The sequence below is a fragment of the Ranitomeya variabilis genome, chromosome 6 (assembly GCF_051348905.1).
Source record: "Ranitomeya variabilis isolate aRanVar5 chromosome 6, aRanVar5.hap1, whole genome shotgun sequence".
Lineage (NCBI taxonomy): Eukaryota > Metazoa > Chordata > Amphibia > Anura > Dendrobatidae > Ranitomeya > Ranitomeya variabilis.
The window spans coordinates 473,778,486-473,799,623 of NC_135237.1; the positions used below are offsets into that span (position 1 = coordinate 473,778,486).

Consider the following 21,138-nt stretch of genomic DNA (forward strand, 5'->3'; position numbering starts at 1 on the left):
GTTGAAGGGTTTTGCTAGCAGTGCAGGTTTAATCTGTTTAGTTGAGAGCTCCTGGAGCTTTCCTGCTTTGATGATCTCAGCTGTTCGGTGTTGGCCACTTCCCTCTGCTATATATACTCACCTCTGGCAATCAGAATTGCCAGCATTAGTTTTATACTGCCTGGTGTTGAGTTAGAGGCATTGTTGAGGAGGAGTTTGGAGTGTTGTTCAGGAGACTGTTGCTTGATGACTTGTCTGTGTGCATAGACTCATCCTCTCCTATTTGGTTGTTCTTTCCTTTTACTTCCCAGTGTTCCACTCTGTTGTTTGTGAGTGCATATTCGTATGATTGGTATATTCATTTATCCCTGTACGTCTTCCTTTGTTAGTCTGGTTTGTGTATTCTTATATACCACTACTACCCATTTCCCTGCGTGGGGGACAGGACAGATAAGGGCGGATTCAGGAGCTCAGCATCGTACGTGACCCAAGCATCTTCACCTTTACAAGGAATCCAGGGAGCAGGGATAGCTAGGGTACCCCTAGCTTTAGGGATAGCAAACTACAGTCCCTACAGCAGTTTGGTGTTTGTGTAATTTTACTGATCTGGAGAATCATATTGCCACATTATTACATTGAATTATTATTGCCACACAATGCATTCTGTAAAAACAAAACCCAAAAGACAATTGTGGAATTATGTTTTTGCGCAATTTCACACCATATGGAAGGGTTTAAAAATAAATGTGTATTTACTGTGCTTTGTGAAAAATAATGCGATTTTGAGACTAAACGTTTAAGTGCAGGAACCTGCAATAACATTGACCTGGGAGGATGACCCATGCAATGAGATGCTGTAGGGCCCTGGAAGTGATGCTAACATGGTTGTGATGTCACTGTTCTCTGGAAAGCATGATTGGGATTTTCTATGGCAGATGTTATTAAGGGGTCACTGTGACTATAACAAAGTGCTGATACTAATTATTCCTGATTGCTCTGTGGCTTCATTCAGGATATATAGATGACAGTTTCTAGTAATTAAGTGAAACAGTTAAACTCTGTACTAAAATATAAACCACCCAAAGCCTCGCTGCTTTTAAAACAGATTTACTAAAGTATGTTTTGATCAAAGCCAAGACTATTGATTAAATGATCAGCGTTTACAGACATTGCCAAAAATTGCATTAGTGGTGTATCCATTACAATAAGTGCTGATGTCAGCAGGATGTTCTTTTCCAAAGATTCTGAACCAGTTTTATAATATAAATCACTAAAATGTCCAATTAAGTTGTCATGGATAGAGGAAACTCCACAGGCACAACTGTTTTGGGGTTAAAGTAAATTGGACGCTAAATGACTGTTTGAAATATTAAAGATCGATTTTCTTGAGGTTTTACAGTAGCTTTATATTAGTCAATTAAGTCAAATAATTTATTTTATTTAAAGCAAAATGCACCAGTAGTAGTTATTACATTGGGGTTATTTAACCCCTTAATGACTGGGGGTATTTCAGTTTTTTACTCCCGTTCTTCCTAGAGCTATAACTTGTTTTAGTTTTTGGTCAATATGGACATGTGAGGGCTTGTTTTGTGTGGAACAAGTTTTACTTTTTCTATGACACCATTGGTTTTAACATATTTTGTACTGGAAAATGGGAAGCAAATTCCAAGTGTGGTGAAAAAATTGCAATCCCATAGTTTTTTTTTTTTTTTTTTACCATGTTTGCTAAATGCTAAAACTGATCTGCCATTATGATTCTACAGCTCATTATGAGTTCATTGACACCAAACATGTCTAGGTTCTTTTTAATTTAAGTGGTGAAAAAAAACTGTAAATGTAAAACTTTGTTTAAAAAAATGGCGCTATTTTTCGAGACCTGTAGCGTCTCTATTTTTCATGATATGGGGTAGAGTGAGGGATTATATTTTGCGTGCCGAGCTGACGTTTTTATTAATACCATTTTGGTGTAGATACAATATTTTGATCGCCCGTTATTGCATTATATAGCAATGTAGCAGCAACCAAAAAACGCAATTCTGGCGTTTTGAATTTTTTCTCATTACACCGTTTAGCGATTGGGTTAATTCTTTTTTTTATATTGATAGATACCAAATATGTGAATATTTGATTTATTTTTTATTGTTTTATTTTGAATGGGGTGAAAGGGCATTGATTTGAACTTTTCCTTTTTTTAATTTTTTAAATATTTTTAAGAACATTTTTTTTTTACTTTTCGCATGCTTCAATAGTCTCCATGGGAGACTAGAAGCTGCAGCATTTCGATCACGTCTGCTACATACTGGCAATGATCAGATCACTTGTGTGTAGCAGAAATGCTCACTTGCTGTGAGCGCCGACCATGGGGTGGCGCTCATAGCAATCCGGCCATGGCAATCATGGAGGTCTGCTTCAGACCTCTTGTTATCATGCCGACCCATTGGTGACCCGCGTTCATGTGACAGGATCACCGATGGGTGGGATTTATGATGCGCTTCCTGTAAGTGCAAGTTAAATGTCACTGCCGGAGATTGACAGCAGCATTTAACTAGTTAATCGCCGTGGGTGGATCGCGTTTCCATCCACGGCTGTTGCGACCACATGTCAGCTGTACAGATCTGTTGTCATGTGCCTGGAAAAGTGCGAGCTCAGCCAACACCACCAACAAGGGTAAATCGTGAAATCCCCTTCCATATGCCCCAAAAGACCCGGATCCTCCTCTATAATGTTACCCCAACCACACAGTGGCTTTCACTTTGGCAGAAGAAGTACTTCCATATATTGCTTGGGCTTGGTAATAACTTAATCTATTATTTCCTTTTCATCAAAATGCCACCAAATGCAAACGCTACCAATTTCAGCGGTAAAACACTTTTTTCCTCCCTATCATAAAGGGAAACTAAATAAAAACAGATAAGTCACAATTTTCCTTATCATACATCATAAGACCTCCTTCACACGTCCTGGTGATTCCTGTACAGGAAAAACCAGTACCGGTGAGATCCGTGGTCTGTGTCCATGTGTGCGTATGCGACACCTTTGTGCAGTCTGTGTGCTGTTAGTGTGTCTGTGTTTGCTGTCTTTGTGTGACATTCGTGTGCCATCTGTGTCACATGCACTGATCTCAGCGTGACCAGGAGACAATGTTTGGAGCAGTACTTAGCAGCAGCTGTGCACCTCCTGTGTAAAATAAATAATTCAATAAAAAAACTATAAATAAAGAAAACTCATGGTGCTCCTGATGATCTCATTGAGGTCACCGCAGTTCATTGTGCTGCTCACAGTGAAGTGAGGGAACACAGCTAATGAACGGCAGTAAACTCTATGGCATCACTGCTCTTCACTGTACCTCAGTCTATCCTGCTCTTCATCCTGGATGGTCAAATCATGGCACTGTCCACATTGTAAAGCACTTATCTCTTGGGTGGATAACAGCGTGGGACAGTATGTCGGACAGCTGAGGGATATGGTTGTTTATTTTTTGCTTTTTTTTACAGGGGATGTGGGCTTCAATAGAATGGGTGTAGGCTGACTATATGTTTGTTTATTATTTTTTGTTTTATTACAGAAGACACAGGCTTCAATGGAATGGGCGTAAGGTGAGTATAAATATGTTTTTTATTCTTAAATGAATGTGTTAAACAGGGTGTTTTGTATTATTTTAAATAAATGATTTTTATTCTTGCTCTGTGTTTATTTACAATATGACTATGGGTTTAGTAATGGAGAGGCGTCTTATAGACACCTCTCTATTACTAACTCCTGGACTTGATGTCATCTGTCAATAGAAAGGTTATATCAACCTGGGGGGGCAATATCTCTGACCCCTTCCCAGGCTATTAATATCAACCCACAGCTGTCTGTTTAGGCTTTGCTTGCTTGAATTTATAGGGGGACCCTGTCACTTTTTCTGGGGTCCCTCGTAACTTCTCCAGGAAAGGTTAAACAAACCGATGTGGGCTGTTATTAATAGCCTAGGAACAATATGGGTTATTGTCCCTTGTCCCAGGTTATTAACATTAGCCCTCAAACGTGGGCTTTCCCTCTGCTGGTGATGAAAATTGTGTGGGAGCCCACAACAATTTTTTCTTTATTTATTTTACACAGGAGGTACCCAGCTGCTGTTGAGTACAACTCGCATCATTGAGATCAGCGTGACCAGGAGACAATGATGAGGGCTGCCTACAGAAGCCAGCCAGAGCCAGGGAACAGAGAGAACTGTACCGCTTGTTCCCAGGGGTTGATATGTGTCAAGCTGATGACACACAGATGTCATCTGTGTGTCATCAGTGTGCACATGTGCATCACACATTTGTCTGTGCTGCACAAACAAAATTGACATGTCTGCAGTTTTCTCACATGGACACACAGTCCGTATGAAAATCCTGACATGTGCATCACCGTTGAGTACAATGGGAGTGTATATGTTCGTATTTACGATCCTTAAAAAATGGACCGCATACGGACAATATTTACAATGCTATTGTCCCCTGCCATAATAATGCAAAATCATACTGAATAGATGTCTCCCAGCACCACAAAAATAATCCACGCTCTCCATTTTTGCACCTTTTTTTGCCCATATATATTTTTGTCTCTATGTGGCCTTAACCCAAGCCAACCCAAGCAGATGCCAAGCGAGTGCTTATTCTGATAATAAATCAGAGAACGGTATTGCTTGATGAAAGTGTAATGGCATTGAAAAATATTGTTTTGTATCAAAAGTGAGCAGGTGTGCCTTTAATGTCAGCACAGCTTTTTTGGACAGCGAACTCCTTACTTAGATGAAGCTGGCATGGCAATCTGGGAATTAATTATCAGCAGGGAGCTATTGTCGATCAGTTGATTGAATGTCTAACAAACCTGTTTTCTCATGACATCTGTTGCTTGCATGATGTACCGGGGAGGCAGCCCGTGACTCCGTGCGAGAATAAGGGCCTGTTCAAGGGTGACACTCAAAGTGCATCTGGAAGAGAAGGAAATCATAGATCATGTCAGTCTGAATCCGACACAGAAAATAATGATTATAGCAAAGAAAAGACATTAGGACACATCCAATCATTATATCTGTAACCGGAGGAATATAAATCTTGTCACATATATTTTGCATTAAACAAGAAGCCTCTTCCGTAATGGAGTAATAGTTAGGTAGTGGATGCTTACAAGCTGCTCCATAGTTTTATATGAAAACGGTCAATGCTCACACCAGTCTACAAACAAATCATATATATTATAAAAGTCAGTGTTTATTTCATAGCTGCTCTTGGCCAAGATGTCACCTACACAACTAGCAAAGGCAGGCAACTCCTGTGCTATACAATGTATTATCTTCTGGGCTGAAACAGTTGGAAAGTCGTGGCGTAAAGGAGATTGAAATTGTCAATGTTCACAATACAGGGTGGGCCATGTACAGGGTGGGCCATTTATATGGATACTCCGAAATAAAATGGGAATAGTTGGTGATATCATCTTCCTGTTTGTGGCACATTAGTATATGGGAGGGGGAAAACTTTTCAAGATGGGTGGTGACCATGGCTGCCATTTTGAAGTCGGCCATTTTGGATCCAACTTTATTTTTTCCAATGGGAAAAGGGTCATGTGTCATCAAACTTATTGAGAATTTCACAAGAAAAACAATGATGTGCTTGGTTTTAACGTAACTTTATTTTTTCATGAGTTATTTACAGGTTTCTCTTTGCTGACATAATGTTCTGTGTAAACTGAGGGTCCTGTACCAATTTTTGTTTTGCCCATTCTGCAAATTTAGCGTGCCAATCTGTCATCAGTCGAACATCCCTTCGGCTGATATTAGCTACTTACAAATGGCACCCTTACAAAATCCAGCTGCTGCAGCATCTCAACGAAGATGACCCAGATCGGCGCTCTGAATTTGCAGAATGGGGAAACAAAAATTGTAACAGGACCCTCAGTTTACGAAGAACATTATATTCAGTGATGAGGCAAAATTTTTTGGGTGGGCCATTTATATGGATACACCTAAACAACATGGGAATGGTGACAGGTTTCTTGCGTAGTATTCTGCCACTGATATACGTGGATGAGATGTGTCTGAGGGATGTGATCACGAATCTCTGTATAAACAATGGCGGATAGCGTTACTCGCCAACCTGTGCTCCTAGTCCTTATCAGCTGCGCGTGGTGGTCCGGAAGGATGATGCAGTGATGAATTTAACAGACTTTATTTACAGTACCTTGATGAGATGAGATGAGAAGTCAGGGAAGATGAAGGAATGAAGATGAGGTAGGAGTGAGGACTGTAGGTTAGAGCTGTTATAGAAGCACCAGATTAGAGATAATAGAAGCTCCAGGTTAGAGGTAACAAGAGAATCCTTTCTCCAGCTCTGCAGCACATGTGTGTTCTAAGATGGCACAGAGTACAAACAGGAAGAGAAGGAAAAAGATAGGAGGAGCTATAGACAGAGAGGCATTATGGGAAAGTACCATAACAAAATATTGCAGTGTAATACAGCAATGGCCAGTAGATGGCAGTAAAGTATAACAAATACAATAGATGATAGAACTAAGTATATTACCATTACATAAATGTCCATGTATGGCTGAAAGTCTATCAGAATAAACTGAACAGCACATGTAGGGTGTCTTGCGATGAAATCTGATGCAATGACCCGGGTACTGTGTTCACCAGACATCAACACAATTTCTATCCGCTCCTCACGTGTTAACGACTTTGACATGTCAATGGTTGTAAACAAAGAGAAACTTGTAAATAACTCATGAAAAAATAAAGTTATGTTAAAATCAAGCACATCAGTTTTTCTTGTGAAATTCTCAATAAGTTTGATGTCACATGACTCTCTTCCCATTGGAAAAAATAAAGTTGGATCCAAAATGGCCGACTTCAAAATGGCCGCCACGGTCACCACCCATCTTGAAAAGTTTTCCCCCTTCCATATACTAATTTGCCACAAACAGGAAGTTGATATCACCAATCATTCCAAGTATTGTAAAAAGCATCTTTAAAAATTGTCCACTGTTCTTCAACGCTGGTCTCGTCTGACTGCAGTGTGTCTAACAGTTTGCTGTCAGGTGAAATTTTTCTCACAGCTGAGATGTGAGAGTAACAGAATATTTAAATCCAACGTTTCGGCATTGTGCTTTTTCAAGGATATCTGTGTCATATCTGCAGTGCCGAAGGTTTTTTTTTTTCTGGATTTGATCTCTTATTCCTTTAGTGTCCCTATATCTGTCTATCAGGAATGTGAAACTTCTAACTCCACATATTGAGTCTGCCATCAAGGTCATTTGAAAATTCCTCTGCAGCTCTGCTACTTTGCAGCTTGGAAATATTGAGCCTCATTGTAGTCTTCTGCCCTTGGGGTCTACTGAACTTCAGAAGGCGAAGCCTGCACTTAGACACAATGAGTGAGTGGTTGGACCAGCAGTCAGCACCACACATTGCTCTCGTTACTCTAAAGTCCATCCTATCCCTCTTTCTGGAAATGACATAGTCAATCAGATGCCAGTACCTTGAGCGTGGGTGCATCCACAATGTCTTCTTGTGAGTGTGTAGACAGAACAGAGTGCTGGTGATAGCAAGGTCATGTGTGGTACACATCTTGAGGAGCAGAAGGTCATTACTGTCACCCTTGCCAATGTCGTGTCTCCCAATGACTCCTTCCCAGTTGATAGTCTGTTCCCATTCTGGCACTAAAGTCTCATAGTAATGAGCTTGCCTGACTCTGGGATTACTGAGATAACTGTGTCAAATTCCACATAGAACTTTTTCTTAATGTTATTTGGGTAGGTCATAGTGGGAGCATAGACACTAATCAGCGTTGCACGCTGCTTATTTGTAAGTGGGAGCTGAAGTGTCATCAAGCGGTGATTGATGCCCCCGAGAAGCTAGTCAAGTTGACAAACAAGGTGAAATTTGATAGCAAATCCCACGCCTGTTTCTCATAATTCAGTGCTACTTTGACCACTCCAGAAAAGTGCGTATGCACTACTACTACACTCTGATAATGCCTCTCCATTACTAAATTGCAGCCTTGATGTAATAAAACAGCTAACATCAACCCCACAAATAATAGCCCCACTTGCCACAGGGCAAGTGGGAAGAGCAGGGCAAAGCATCAGAATTATTATTATTATTATTATTTATTTATATAGCACCATTGATTCCATGGTGCTGTACATGAGAAGGGGTTACATACAAGTTACAGATATCACTTACAGTAAACAAACTAACAATGACAGACTGATACAGAGGGGCGAGGACCCTGCCTTTGCGGGCTTACATTCTACAGGATTATGGGGAAGGAGACAGTAAGTTGGGGGTAGCAGGAGCTCCGGTGTTGGTGAGGCGGTAGCTTCAGTAGTGATGAGGAGGCAGCGGGGTCAGTGCAGGCTGTAGGCTTTCCTAAAAGAGATGAGTTTTCAGGTTCCGTCTGAAGGATCCGAATGTGGTTGATAGTCGGACGTGTTGGGGCAGAGAGTTCCAGAGGATGGGGGATATTCGGGAGAAGTCTTGGAGGCGATTGGATGAGGAGCGAATAAGTGTGGAGGAGAGAAGGAGGTCTTGGGAGGACCGGAGATTATGTGAGGGAAGATATCGGGAGATTAGTTCAGAGATATATGGAGGAGACAGGTTGTGGATGGCTTTGTAGGTCAGTATTAGTAATTTGAACTGGATACGCTGAGGGAATGGGAGCCAGTGAAGAGATTTGCAGAGGGGGGAAGTGGAGGAGTAGCGAGGAGAGATGGATCAGTCGGGCAGCAGAGTTAAGGATGGACTGGAGAGGTGCAAGGGTGTTAGCAGGGAGGCCGCAGAAAAGGATGTTGCAGTAGTCAAGGCGGGAGATGATGAGGGCATGCACAAGCATTTTAGTAGATTGAAGGTTGAGGAAAGGACGGATTCTGGAGGTATTTTTGAGCTGGAGGCGACAGGAGGTGGAAAGAGCTTGGATGTGCGGTTTGAAGGACAGGGCAGAGTCGAAGGTTACTCCGAGGCAGCGGACTTCTGGTACGGGGGAAAGCATTATGTCATTGATTGCGATAGATAGGTCAGGTAAGGAAGATCTGTGGGATGGAGGAAAGATGATGAGTTCAGATTTGTCCACATTGAGCTTGAGGAAGCGAGAGGAGAAGGAGGATATGGCTGATAGGCACTCTGGGATTCTGGACAGCAGAGCGGTGAAGTGTGGGCCAGAGAGGTAGATCTGAGTGACATCAGCATAGAGGTGGTACTGGAGTCCGTGGGACTTTATGAGTTGTCCCAAGCCAAGTGTATAGATTGAGAAGAGTAGGGGTCCTAGAACAGAGCCTTGGTGGACTCCAACATAGAGAGGGTGGGATGAGGAGGTAGTGTGGGAGTGGGAGACGCTGAATGTGCAGTTGAAATGGTACGAGGCGATCCAGGATAGGGTGAGGTCTTTGATGCCAAAGGAGGAGAGGATCTGTAGTAGGAGGCAGTGGTCTACTGTGGTCGAAAGCGGAGGACAGGTCTAGAAGGAGGAGTACAGAGTATTGTCCAGTAGCTTTGGCGGTAAGTAGGTCGTTAGTGATTTTGGTCAGGGCAGTCTCAGTTGAGTGATGGGGCGGAAACCAGATTGTAGATTGTCGAACAACAAGTTAGATGAGAGGTGGGAGGAAAGTTCAGCGTGGACGTGCTGCTCCAGGAGTTTGGAAGCGAATGGGAGCAGCGATATTGGGCAATAGCTGGACATAGCAGTTGGATCGAGAGTTGGCTTTTTAAGGATAGGCGTGATTGTGGCATGTTTGAACGCAGAAGGGAAGGTGCCAGAAGTTAGTGATAGGTTGAACAGGTGGGTTAGGGATGGGATAAGTGTGGTGGTGAGGTTGGGGAGGAGGTGGGATGGGATGGGGTCGAGCGCACAGGTGGTGAGGTGCAATTTGGAGAGAAGACAATTAAGCCCCCCTTCAGTGATGTTGGATAGGGAGGTTATGGGGTTTGGGCATTGGTCTGGTATACAAAGGGGTTGTGGTGGTTGAACAATAAAGACTTGCTCTGTCTGGTCGATCTTATTTTTAAAATGTGTGGCAAAGTCCTCAGCAGAAATGAGGGAGGTTGGAGGGGGCAGTGGGGGGCGGAGGAGGGAGTTAAAGGTTTTGAATAACTGTTTGGGGTTGTAGGATAGGGAAGATACGAGGGTTGTGAAGTAGGCCTGTTTAGCAGAGGTGAGAGCATATTTAAAAGCGAGTGTTGCTTGTTTGAATACAGTGAAGTCATCTTGCGAGTGTGTTTTCTTCCAATGCCGCTCCGCAACCCTGGATACTTGCAGGAGCTTTTTAGTGGTGTTATTGTGCCAAGGTTGTCTATTGATACGTCGCACTCTGCCATGGACCAGAGGGGCAACCGTGTCAATAGCTGATGCGAGAGTGGCATTGTAGAAAGCAGTGGCAGTGTCTGTGTCGTGAAGTGAGGATATGGATGCCAGTGGTAGGATGGAGTCAGAGAGTGTGTGGGTGTCTAGGTATGAAAGGTTTCTGCGGGGGTGCGCATGTTGCTGGACATGGCTGACCGGTGAGGAGGACAGGGATGAGAAGGTGAGCAGATGGTGGTCGGATAGAGGGAGAGGGGAGGTGGTGAAGTTAGATAGAGAGCAGAGACGGGTGAATACCAGGTCTAGTGTATGCCCGTCTGTGTGGGTGGCTGCGGAGGACCGTTGAGTAAGTCCAAAGGATGAGGTAAGGGACAGAAGTTTGGAGGCTGTTGACTGAAGGGTATCAATGGGGATGTTGAAGTCACCCATGATGATGGTGGGAATGTCAGCAGAGAGAAAGTGATGAAGCCAGGTGAAGAATTGGTCAATAAAGGCAGTGGCTGGGCCTGGAGGTCGGTATATGACGGCCACTTGGAGGTTGGAGGGAGAGTAGATGCGGACAGAATGGACTTCAAATTGGTGCATCTAATAGTTGTACCTTTTCTGGGGTGGATGCGGGCTGCTATTTTTAGGCTGGAGGGGCAATATCCAAGGCTCCTTACCAGCCAGAGAATACCAGCCACCTGGTATCTGCTTTACCGTGGCTGCTTGTCAAAAATGGGGGGACCACATGCCGCTTTTTAAAATTATTTATTTTATTTATTAAAAAATTGGCTTGGGTACCCCTCTATTCTTGATATCCTGCCATGATAAAGCTGACAGCTGAGGATTGCAGCCCACAACAGTCAGTTTTGCCATGCTGGTTATCAAAAATACAGGGGAAACCACACCGTTTCTTTTTAAAAAATGTATTTATTTATTGCACAGGTGTCGGCTGATGAATACTCCCATCAGCTGCAGCCTGCTCTCGCTGTTATTAGTGACAGCAGGCGTATGCTGATGGGAGTAGTACTCTCTCTTGTCAGCTGACACCTCTGTGACTGGAGGTAAACTTTTTAAAGTTAGGTAAAGTTTTTTAACCATTTAGCTGAACCCACAGTACTCGTACATCTAAGGGTTTGCCCATCACTAACAGCGTGTATTGCAGCGCACGGACCCCAAAACAGTTCAGTTGAATGTGCATCAGAGGATGCACATCCAGTTGAAGTTTGCACTGGTGTCGGCGGCCCCTCACTCGCACAGGTCCAGTCACGACCTCTGCGACTGCGATCGTTACATCCGTGCCAAGGGCGGATCCCAAAGTCAGGCCAATTTTAGGTTTACCATTGCTTTTACCTGAGGTAAAAGATGAACCTACAGAGCAAATATGACAGTGACAAGGACACAACAGTAACATGACAGTCAATGATGATATTCTGTCATTAGGCATCAAATTGGATCAAAATGTTGTAATTTTTATTGCCATAGTGTAACATTACGCAGTCAATTACTTTAATTTATGATGCGTGATATACAGTACATTTTTATTTCCTTACTGTTTATATCAATGGATATGATCATATAATTCTCATTTATGACCCCTGTATTGTAAGAAGCAAGTAGTAGAGTTGGTTTGTAGGAGTAATGTTGACAGATCCATAATAAACAGTGATGACATAAAATGCTGAATTAAACCTTCTGCTGTATATTTCTTTATAGCACGTAATTTCTTGAACAAGCAGGGAATAAAAGAACTAATAGCAGCATTTTGCTTAGGCAAGTGAACTTAGGAGAGGATTTTCAAGATGTGAATTACACTGCAGCACATAAAAAGTATTTTCCAAAGATTAGATTGTAAGGCTTTTAGCTGAATGAAAAAAGGCTGGCTTGTGCACAGCTACCTCCGAGAAGACCTGATTCAGTGCACCCCAGACACTGGCAATACTTACTCAATTACTTTCCTCAGGCTACTGCAGACTAAATGCTGCACATGTTCCTGCTGTTAAGGGGAGCAGAACAGAACACGGTTGTAACAAATTCTTGAGCCCTCTCTGGAAATATATTACTGAACAAACATCATTCCCCCTTCGCGTTCTCTGTGTTATCGCCTGATTTTTTTTTATCAATATAGGAGCTTTTAAGATTCTGAATATATTATACAAATTATCCTTTGCTGGGAATATAAACCTGAAAAGCTGCAATATCTACACTTAATTATATATTCTTTTTATAAAAGCATTTACACCATCTGGAATAAAATAACTATTGCATCCAAAAACTGAGACTCTGTAGCATATACAGCTCAGTTGTATCTCAGCTTACAAATAGGGTCTTATGTATAGAGACAACGGCACACAGATGTGCAAATAGAGCCACATTCTTCATTTTAGGGCTGGCTCTGGGGGACATATGAGGGGCTGGCTATGGGGGACATATGAGGAGCTGGCTTAAGGAGACATATGAGGGGCTGGCTATGGGGGAGATATGAGAAGCTGGTTTTGTGCGACATATGAGGGGCTGGCTGTGGGGGACATATGAGAGGCTGGCTGTGGGGACATAAGAGGGGCTGGCTGTGGGTAACATATGAGGGGTTGGCTATGGGGACATAGGAGGGGTTGGCTGTGGGGGATATAAGAGGGGCTGACTGTGGGGGACATATGAAGGGCTGGCAGTGGGGGACATAAGAGAGTCTAGCTGTCAGGGACATATGAGGGTCTGGCTGTAGGGAACATTAGAGAGGTTGGCTGAGGGGACATAAGAGGGTCTGGCTGTGGGGAACATAAGAGGGGCTAGCTGTGGGGGACATATGATGGTCTGGCCATGGGGTAGATATGAGAGGCTGCCTTTGTAGGACAGATGAGAGGCTGGCTGTGGGGGACATATGAGATGCTGGCTGTTGGGGACATATGAGGGGCTGGTTGTGGGGGGACATATGAGAGGCTTGCTGTGGGGGACATAATAGGGTCTAGCTGTCAGGGACATATGAGGATCTGGCTGTGGGGAACATTAGAGGGTCTGGCTGTGGGGAACATAAGAGGGGCTGGCTGTGGGGGACATATGAGGGGCTGGCTATGGGGGACATAGGAAGGGCTGGCTGTGGGGGACATATGAGGAGCTGGCTATGGGGGACATATGAGGGGCTAGCTGTTGGGGACATATGAGAGTCTGGCTATAGAGTAGATATGAGAGGCTGCCTTTGAGGGACATATGAGAGGCTGGCTGTTGGGGACATATGAGATGCTGGCTGTGGGGGCATAAGAGGGGCTAGCTGTTGGGGACATAAGAGGGGCTGGCTCTGGGTAACATTAGAGGGGTTGGCTGAGGGGGACATAAGAGGGGCTGTCTGTGGGGGCCATAAGAGAGGTTGTCTGTGGGGGACATAAAGGGCCAGTCCAGACGAAATCATAAAATTAGAAAAACACTCAGGGTATGGATTTTCAGATATGTGATGTGCACATCACCACAGACACTCGCCACACAGGACCCGCAGCTCCCACCAGGACTATCGTCCCTTTCCGGATCCACTCATATATTGCCATCTAGTTCCACCTGTGAGTCCCTATACTCTACTGCGGTTCCTTTCCCCTACTCTTATCTTCATTAAAAGTGAGGTTTGATAAAGGCCCATTACGGGGTTGAAACATTACCTTGACACTTTTTTACTACTGTGGTGACTCCAATTTAAAAACAGTAATATGTATCCATATCTCTTTTCATCTATATTGGGGTCTGTTTAGTTTCCATTAGGGCATCGGCCAAATGTTTGACACTTTAATTGAAACCAAATGGCCCCAATTATAGTTAAGTTATATTTGTCTCCATGACCATCCTTGAGTCTGACATTTAAAATAGGGATGAGTATCTCTATTTATCCCTTGCATTGTGTAAATGGTCTGCAAACAATGAATAATTCTATGTCTAACATTGAAAACACACTCTCTGTTGAGCCTCACCCCTAAAGTACATAATTTGTTTTTACTTTCGCTAGTAATTTTTGGTGAAAATGATGAGGTACTTTAGGGGCCCTGTTGCCTTAGTCTCTGACCCATTACTTTACTTGGGTGCTGAGGGCTCATCACGGTGGGGTTTGCTATCAACTTCATCTACCTAGACCACCAAAATACTTTGTCCCGGCCCTATGACCGCTATCTATTGGAATAAACTATATTCTTATTACAACCATCTTATGATGTCAGTCATTCTTAGAATGCTATATAATGTTAGAATGTTAGAATATTGTTGTGGTGGTAAGAATAATAAATTACACATTTGGTATCCATTCAAATTAGATTATGAGCCTCAATTTGTAACCATATGAATAACTACGATCTGTGTAGATCACAATTGTACATGCTAGCTCTATAAAAGTGAGAGAAAAAACCCTAATAGTAAATGATACATTTTATTAATGGATCTCTTTATGACTGCCATTCTTAATTTCATCATGTATTTTAGTTTGGTGAGAAGCTTAGGAAGCAGTAACGTAATAAGAAGCTAAAATGTTTTTCATGCTTGCAGCAATTCCAGTTTGTTTCCCTGTTTTGTGCTCTACACATGGCAACTACCTAATTACTGAAAGATCTGTACTCTATCAATCAGCAATGAAAAGCCCCTAAATGTTCGTGGCTCATTACATTAGATTTGCTTTATATCCACATTGGCAATGTTTCAGCCAAAGTATTTCACAGGAAACTATTTCCTTTACTTAATTTTATTTAGAGGCAATATGAACACTGAAATAAACTTTTCAGTAAGTTGTAAAGGGAATCTGTTATTAAGGTAACCCTCACAAACTGCAAATATGGACATGTAGGTCTTTGAAATGAAAATCCATGAACAACATTATAGCTTCTAACTGTTCCTGCATTCCTGTGTAATTAGTGTTTACCTTCATATGCAAATGAGGTGTTGAGTGCTCTGAGTGTGACAGAGCACTTAAAGGGAACCTGTCACCGGAATTTGGCGGCGGCGGCGCTTGCACACTAATGCTTTTCAGCTTTGCCCGCAGTTGGGAAAAGCATACTGCGCGTGCGTAAGGCAAGATTGCCTTGCGCAGGCGTGTACTACGGAGGACAGAGAATGAACTTCAATCCAATATTGCGGCCAGCATGCAGCCAGCGGGTAAGGAAAGGGTGAATCAAACACCCGAAAACCCCTCCCTTATGACCGACAACCGGTCCCATCAAATTCAGGTAACAGGTTCCCTTTAACAAGCCTCTGCCTCTAGAGGTTGTTTCCCCACCCATCACCAGCCTCCTAACTTGATTGACAGCTCATGTCTAATTTCCTTGGCTGTTGCCTGACATTACGCAGACAGTCACGCCAAGAGCATGTAAATGGGTATTCTCAAATTTGTAAGTTATCCTCTGTCCACAGGATAGGAGGATAACTCTCCAACCACTGAGGGTCTAACCAGGGACCTACTTAGAAATCTTTGGGCCCAATAGCAAGAGTTCTAATTTCCCCTGCTCCTGCCCCCTTCCAAAAAAGAATATTTGGTGGGGTCACAGAAGAGCACATATCACAATTTTGCAGCCCTTATGAAGAAATTTTCACACTATTTAAGCCTTTAGATTTCCTTCCATTGCCCCCATAATGTATAATGCCAACACAAGTGCCCCCCAAATATAGTATCATACCCCCACAGTGAATTCCTTCACAGTACCCTCCACACGCATCATAACTCTACTTTATACCCTAGCAAAGTATGGTGACCCCAACACAGTATGATGTCCCAACTAAAGTATAATAGCCCCAACATAACCCTCCATACAGTACGACAACCCCAACACAATCCACACAGTATGATGGCCCCTACTAGCCCTCCAAAGAGCATAATGGCCCCCACACAGTCCCCCAAACAGCATAATGGCCCTCGCATAGTCCTCCAACTGCATAAAGGCCCCACATGGCCCTCCATAAATGATAGACTGCACACAAATCTTCACACTGTAACATTGCTCAGATACTATATAATGGCCACTATCATGGCCCTCCAAACAGTAAAATGGCCCCCTCAATAGTCTTGCAAACAGTATCATAAACCCCCACATAGCCCTCTAAGCTGTATAATGTCCCCCCACATAGCCCTACGTAAAGTATAAAGGCTTCCGCATAGCACTCCATGTAGTATATTGGCCTCCCATATAGCCCTCAAAATAGTATGATTGCCCCACATAGCCCTCCAAATATTATAATGGTCCCCACATAGTATAATGGGTCCACATAGCAATAAAAATAGCATAATGAACTCCCACATAGCCTAACATATAGTAAAAGGGCCCACATAGTCCTCCACATAGTATAATGGCCCTCACACAGGCCTTCAAATATTATAATCGACCCCATATTACCTTCTATATTGTATAATGTGACCCACATAGTCTTCCATGTAGTATAATGTGCCCCACATTACCTTCCATGTTGTATAATGGGCCCCCATTGCCTTCCATATGGTATAATGGGCTCACACAGTTCTTCATACAGTATAATTGCACAACAGTGTTCTCACTGATAAATAAAAGGACAAATAAATACCTCTCCCATGTAGGCTGAAGCGCTGCACATCTCAGTGCTGAAGACTCCATGTAGGGATGTCATTGTGCCCACTGCGCTGAGACTTCAGATCTCAGACGCTGAGTGAGAATGATGAAGGAGGGAATGGACAGCCCCCTCCTTCATTATTGCTTTTAACTGTATCGGTATCCAGGATGCTGATACAGTTGAATGTATGATGCTGGTCGGGGTGGTGCCGGCACTGGCCCCCCTCCCCCCACCTCCAAGATCCAATAACAGCCGCGTTGCCTGCCGCCACTGGTGGTACATCACTGGGTCGAAACGCTTAGGCCACCAGTAATCCAGAGAACTGGGGTTCTGAAGAGCATTGTGTGAATGGAGCGGTGATCAATCATGCGCACTGCTGTTCCATTCAATCTAATGAGAGCGCCGAAGACCAACTAAACCTCTCTGATGCCCCCATTAAAAGTGAAGAGAGCTGCAATGTGCAAGATTGACTACTGCTCCATTTATGGTTGTCGGGATCTCTGGAGGTGCCAAAGGTCGGAAAGTTATGCCAAAACTTTTAAACTTGAACATATCGCTTTGACACCTCATTTGCATATGAATGAAAACGTTACTTATCTGGGAATGCAGCAACAGATAGCAGATACAGATGTAGCGCCCCCACTGCCGCAGGGCCTGAGTCTCTGCTCTGGGGTTGTCACGGTGGCTAGACCCGGTCCGTGACCCTGCTGAGGGGCGTACAGTAATAGATGTGGTGGGTGGTAGTGGTGCGGTGTAGTGCTGGTCGCAGTTAATAACGAGAACACAAGGTTGCAGTCTCTTTACCTCTTTACTGAAGGCTTCTGGGTCCTCAGTCCGGAATACGGTTAACCGGGCTGCGCAAGTCCGGCCAGTCCGATGGCACCTCCAGAGTTCCCGTTGCAGGTGGAAATCTGTGCCTTCCTTCTAGCGCTTGTGTGTTGTGGTCCTCCCCTGCTGTGCTTACGGGATAGTACCCCACAACTGTTGTGTCTGTTTCTCGTGTTCCCTCACAACTCGATTCTCATGTTCTTCTTCTTCTCGCCCCCCAGATCTTATAGTAGGACGCACCCGTATGACGGGAAGGCTCGGAGCTCTTCCAGGTCCCTAGAGTCGCCCCTCTCCAAAGGTTGCCCCCTATGTCTGCGTAGGTGATGTAGGTGAGACAGCCAGCCTATAGCTCTCTGCCCTGCCGTTGGTTTGAAGTAATGCTTAGAGCTCTGTACTTCCTCGGCGTTCTGGCCACCGGTTATTTACGCCTCAGTAGGATGTTGCCTCGGTCTAACAGCACGACTCCTACTGGTATTTCTCCCTGTTGCATTGATCTCATTTCTCACTCAGCACAATAAATCTCGCTTCTTATCCTTTCTTAGGGCACCGCCGCTATGAAGTGCAGGCGCGGTCCCGTAGCTTTCTCTCCGTTTGCCAGGCCTCTGTCAGGATCCCACCCCTGACAGGGATCCTAACGAATCTTCCCCTACAACACCCTCTGCCACAAGGTGTTGCCTGGTTCCAACCCAGTCAGCTTTCTCACTAACTTCCTGCCTAACCCCCAGTTTTACCAGACTGTGAGGAGTGGCCTAATGAATAGTACCCTTAGCTCCCCCTGGAGGCCAGACTGTGAAATGTATTGGTGTCTGTGATACCTGGTCAGATGAACTCCTTCAGTGCCATCAGACGTACCATAGCCCCCCTTAGCGGCGGAGCCACAGTACTGCAACGACCAGGACTCTGGGGCGCTGCACAGAGGTGTCAATGAATTAACATTTCAAAGACCTGCATGCAAGTCTATGCAACTTCGGGTGTTTATCTTACTGATATATTTCTTTATAAGCTTTGGTTCTGCCATGTTAAAGTTTCTGCATGATATGTAAAAATCTGTACAACTTCTCACAGTCTCCTTAGCAACAGACAAAATGTTTTATTTGGTTTGGATCAACACTAAGGCCATTTTGACACTTTCATGTTTTTGTCAATACTAAACCAGGATTGGCTCAAAAACTATAGACGTGCAAATTTTTCCATTTTAGTTTTACTCTGTGTGGATTCCACTCCTGGTTTAAGCTAAAGAATAACTTAACTTTTTTAATATGATATTGATCAGCCTTTGCAAAGTTTAGATTTTTTTGTAATATACGGTATATAATTATCTTATTTTACTCCCTTCTCTCCCAAAGATTTATGCTGTTTCAAATCCCAATTCAAATTCCTTTTGAAGCTCCTCTCAATTGCTGCTCAGCAAGATCCATACACTGCATTCAATCAATCTGTTTAGGGGACTTTACATATCTCAGTACAGAGGAGGAGTGTACAGAGGTTCTGAGAGGGAACATCTCCTGCACAGATATTTTTAATGTAGTGTATACATGTTACTGAGCAGTGGTTGAAAGGAGCTTCCAAAAGAGTTTCACCTGGGGACTGAAATCACATTGCAGCATAACGTTGAAGGCATAAAAGCTAAATAAAGTAATTAAGTACAGTACAGACCAAAAGGTTGGACACACCTTCTCATTTAAAGATTTTTCTGTATTTTCATGACTATGAAAATTGTAAATTCACACTGAAGGCATCAAAAGTATGAATTAACACATGTGGAATTATAAACTTAACAGAAAAGTGTGAAACAACTGAAAATATGTCTTATATTCTAGGTTCTTCAAAGTAGCCAACTTTTGCTTTGATGACTGCTTTGCACACTCTTGGCATTCACTTGATGAGCTTCAAGAGGTAGTCACCGGGAATGGTTTTCACTTCACAGGTGTGCCCTGTCAGGTTTAATAAGTGGGATTTCTTGCCTTATAAATGGGGTTGGACCATCAGTTGTGTTGAGCAGAAGTCTGGTGGATACACAGCTGATAGTCCTACTGAATAGACTGTTAGAATTTATATTATGGCAAGAAAAAAGCAGCTAAGTAAAGAAAAACGAGTGGCCATCATAACATTAAGAAATGATGGTCAGTCAGTCCGAAAAATTGGGAAAACTTTGGCAGTGTCCCCAAGTGCAGTTGCAAAAACCATCAAGCGCTACAAAGAAACTGGCTCACATGAGGACCGCCCCAGGAAAGGAAGACCAAGAGTCACCTCTGCTTCTGAGGATAAATTTATCCGAGTCACCGGCCTCAGAAATCGCAGGTTAACAGCAGCTCAGATTAGAGACCAGGTTAATGCCTGCCACACAGAGTTCTAGCAGCAGACACATCTCTACAACTGTTAAGAGGAGACTTTCTGCAGCAGGCCTTCATGGTAAAATAGCTGCTAGGAAACCACTGCTAAGGACAGGCAACAAGCAGAAGAGACTTGTTTGGGCTACAGAACACAAGGAATGGACATTAGACCAGTGGAAATGTGTTCTTTGATCTGATGAGTCCAAATTCGAGATCTTTGGTTCCACCACCGTGTCTTTGTGCGACGCAGAAAAGGTGAACAGATGGACTCTACATGCCTGGTTCGCACCGTGAAGCATGGATGAGGAGGTGTGGGGGTGCTTTGCTGGTGACACTGTTGGGGATTTATTCAAAATTGAAGGCATACTGAACCAGAGTGGCTACCACAGCATCTTGCAGCGGCATGCTATTCCATCCGGTTTCCGTTTAGTTGGACCATCATTTATTTTTCAACAGGACAATGACCCCAAACACACCTCCAGGCTGTGTAAGGGCTATTTGACCAAGAAGGAGAGTGAAGGGGTGTTACGCCAGATGACCTGGCCTCCACAGTCACCAGACCTGAACCCAATCGAGATGGTTTGGGGTGAGCTGGACAGCAGAGTGAAGGCAAAAGGGCCAACAAGTGCTAAGCATCTCTGGGAACTCCTTCAAGATTGTTGGAAGACCATTCCCAGTGACTACCTCTTGAAGCTCATCAAGAGAATGCCAAGAGTGTGCAAAGCAGTCATCAAAGCAAAAGGTGGCTACTTTGAAGAACCTAGACTATAAGACATAATTTCAGTTGTTTCACACTTTTTTGTTAAGTATATAATTCCACATGTGTTAATTCATAGTTTTGATGCCTTCAGTGTGAATTTACAATTTTCATAGTCATGAAAATACAGAAAAATCTTTAAATGAGAAGGTGTGTCCAAACCTTTGGTGTGCACTGTATATTACAAAGATTTTAAAATTTGCAAAGGCTGACTCATAATTGTATAAAAAAAAAGTTTAGTTTTTAAATACCAAAGCAAATTAGTCAACAAAATACACAAATGTAAAATCAGCCAAAAATTGGCAGAAATTGGCAAACATTTTAATTAAAAAAGTATTAAAAAGTATTAATTAAAAAAGTATCATGTTTACATATTGTAGCTATATACTGTTTAATT

The 21,138-nt window shown here is 43.3% G+C and overlaps 1 protein-coding gene across 1 annotated transcript in view; it reads right to left on the minus strand.

The window, feature by feature from the left end:
* Nucleotides 1-21,138, minus strand: part of PREX2 (phosphatidylinositol-3,4,5-trisphosphate dependent Rac exchange factor 2) — a 487,967-nt gene that overhangs the window by 32,257 nt on the left and 434,572 nt on the right. Inside the window, exon 38 of the mRNA XM_077270643.1 lies at nucleotides 4,840-4,942. Coding sequence (XP_077126758.1) covers nucleotides 4,840-4,942 — 103 coding nt within the window. The remainder of the gene's footprint in view (nucleotides 1-4,839; nucleotides 4,943-21,138) is intronic.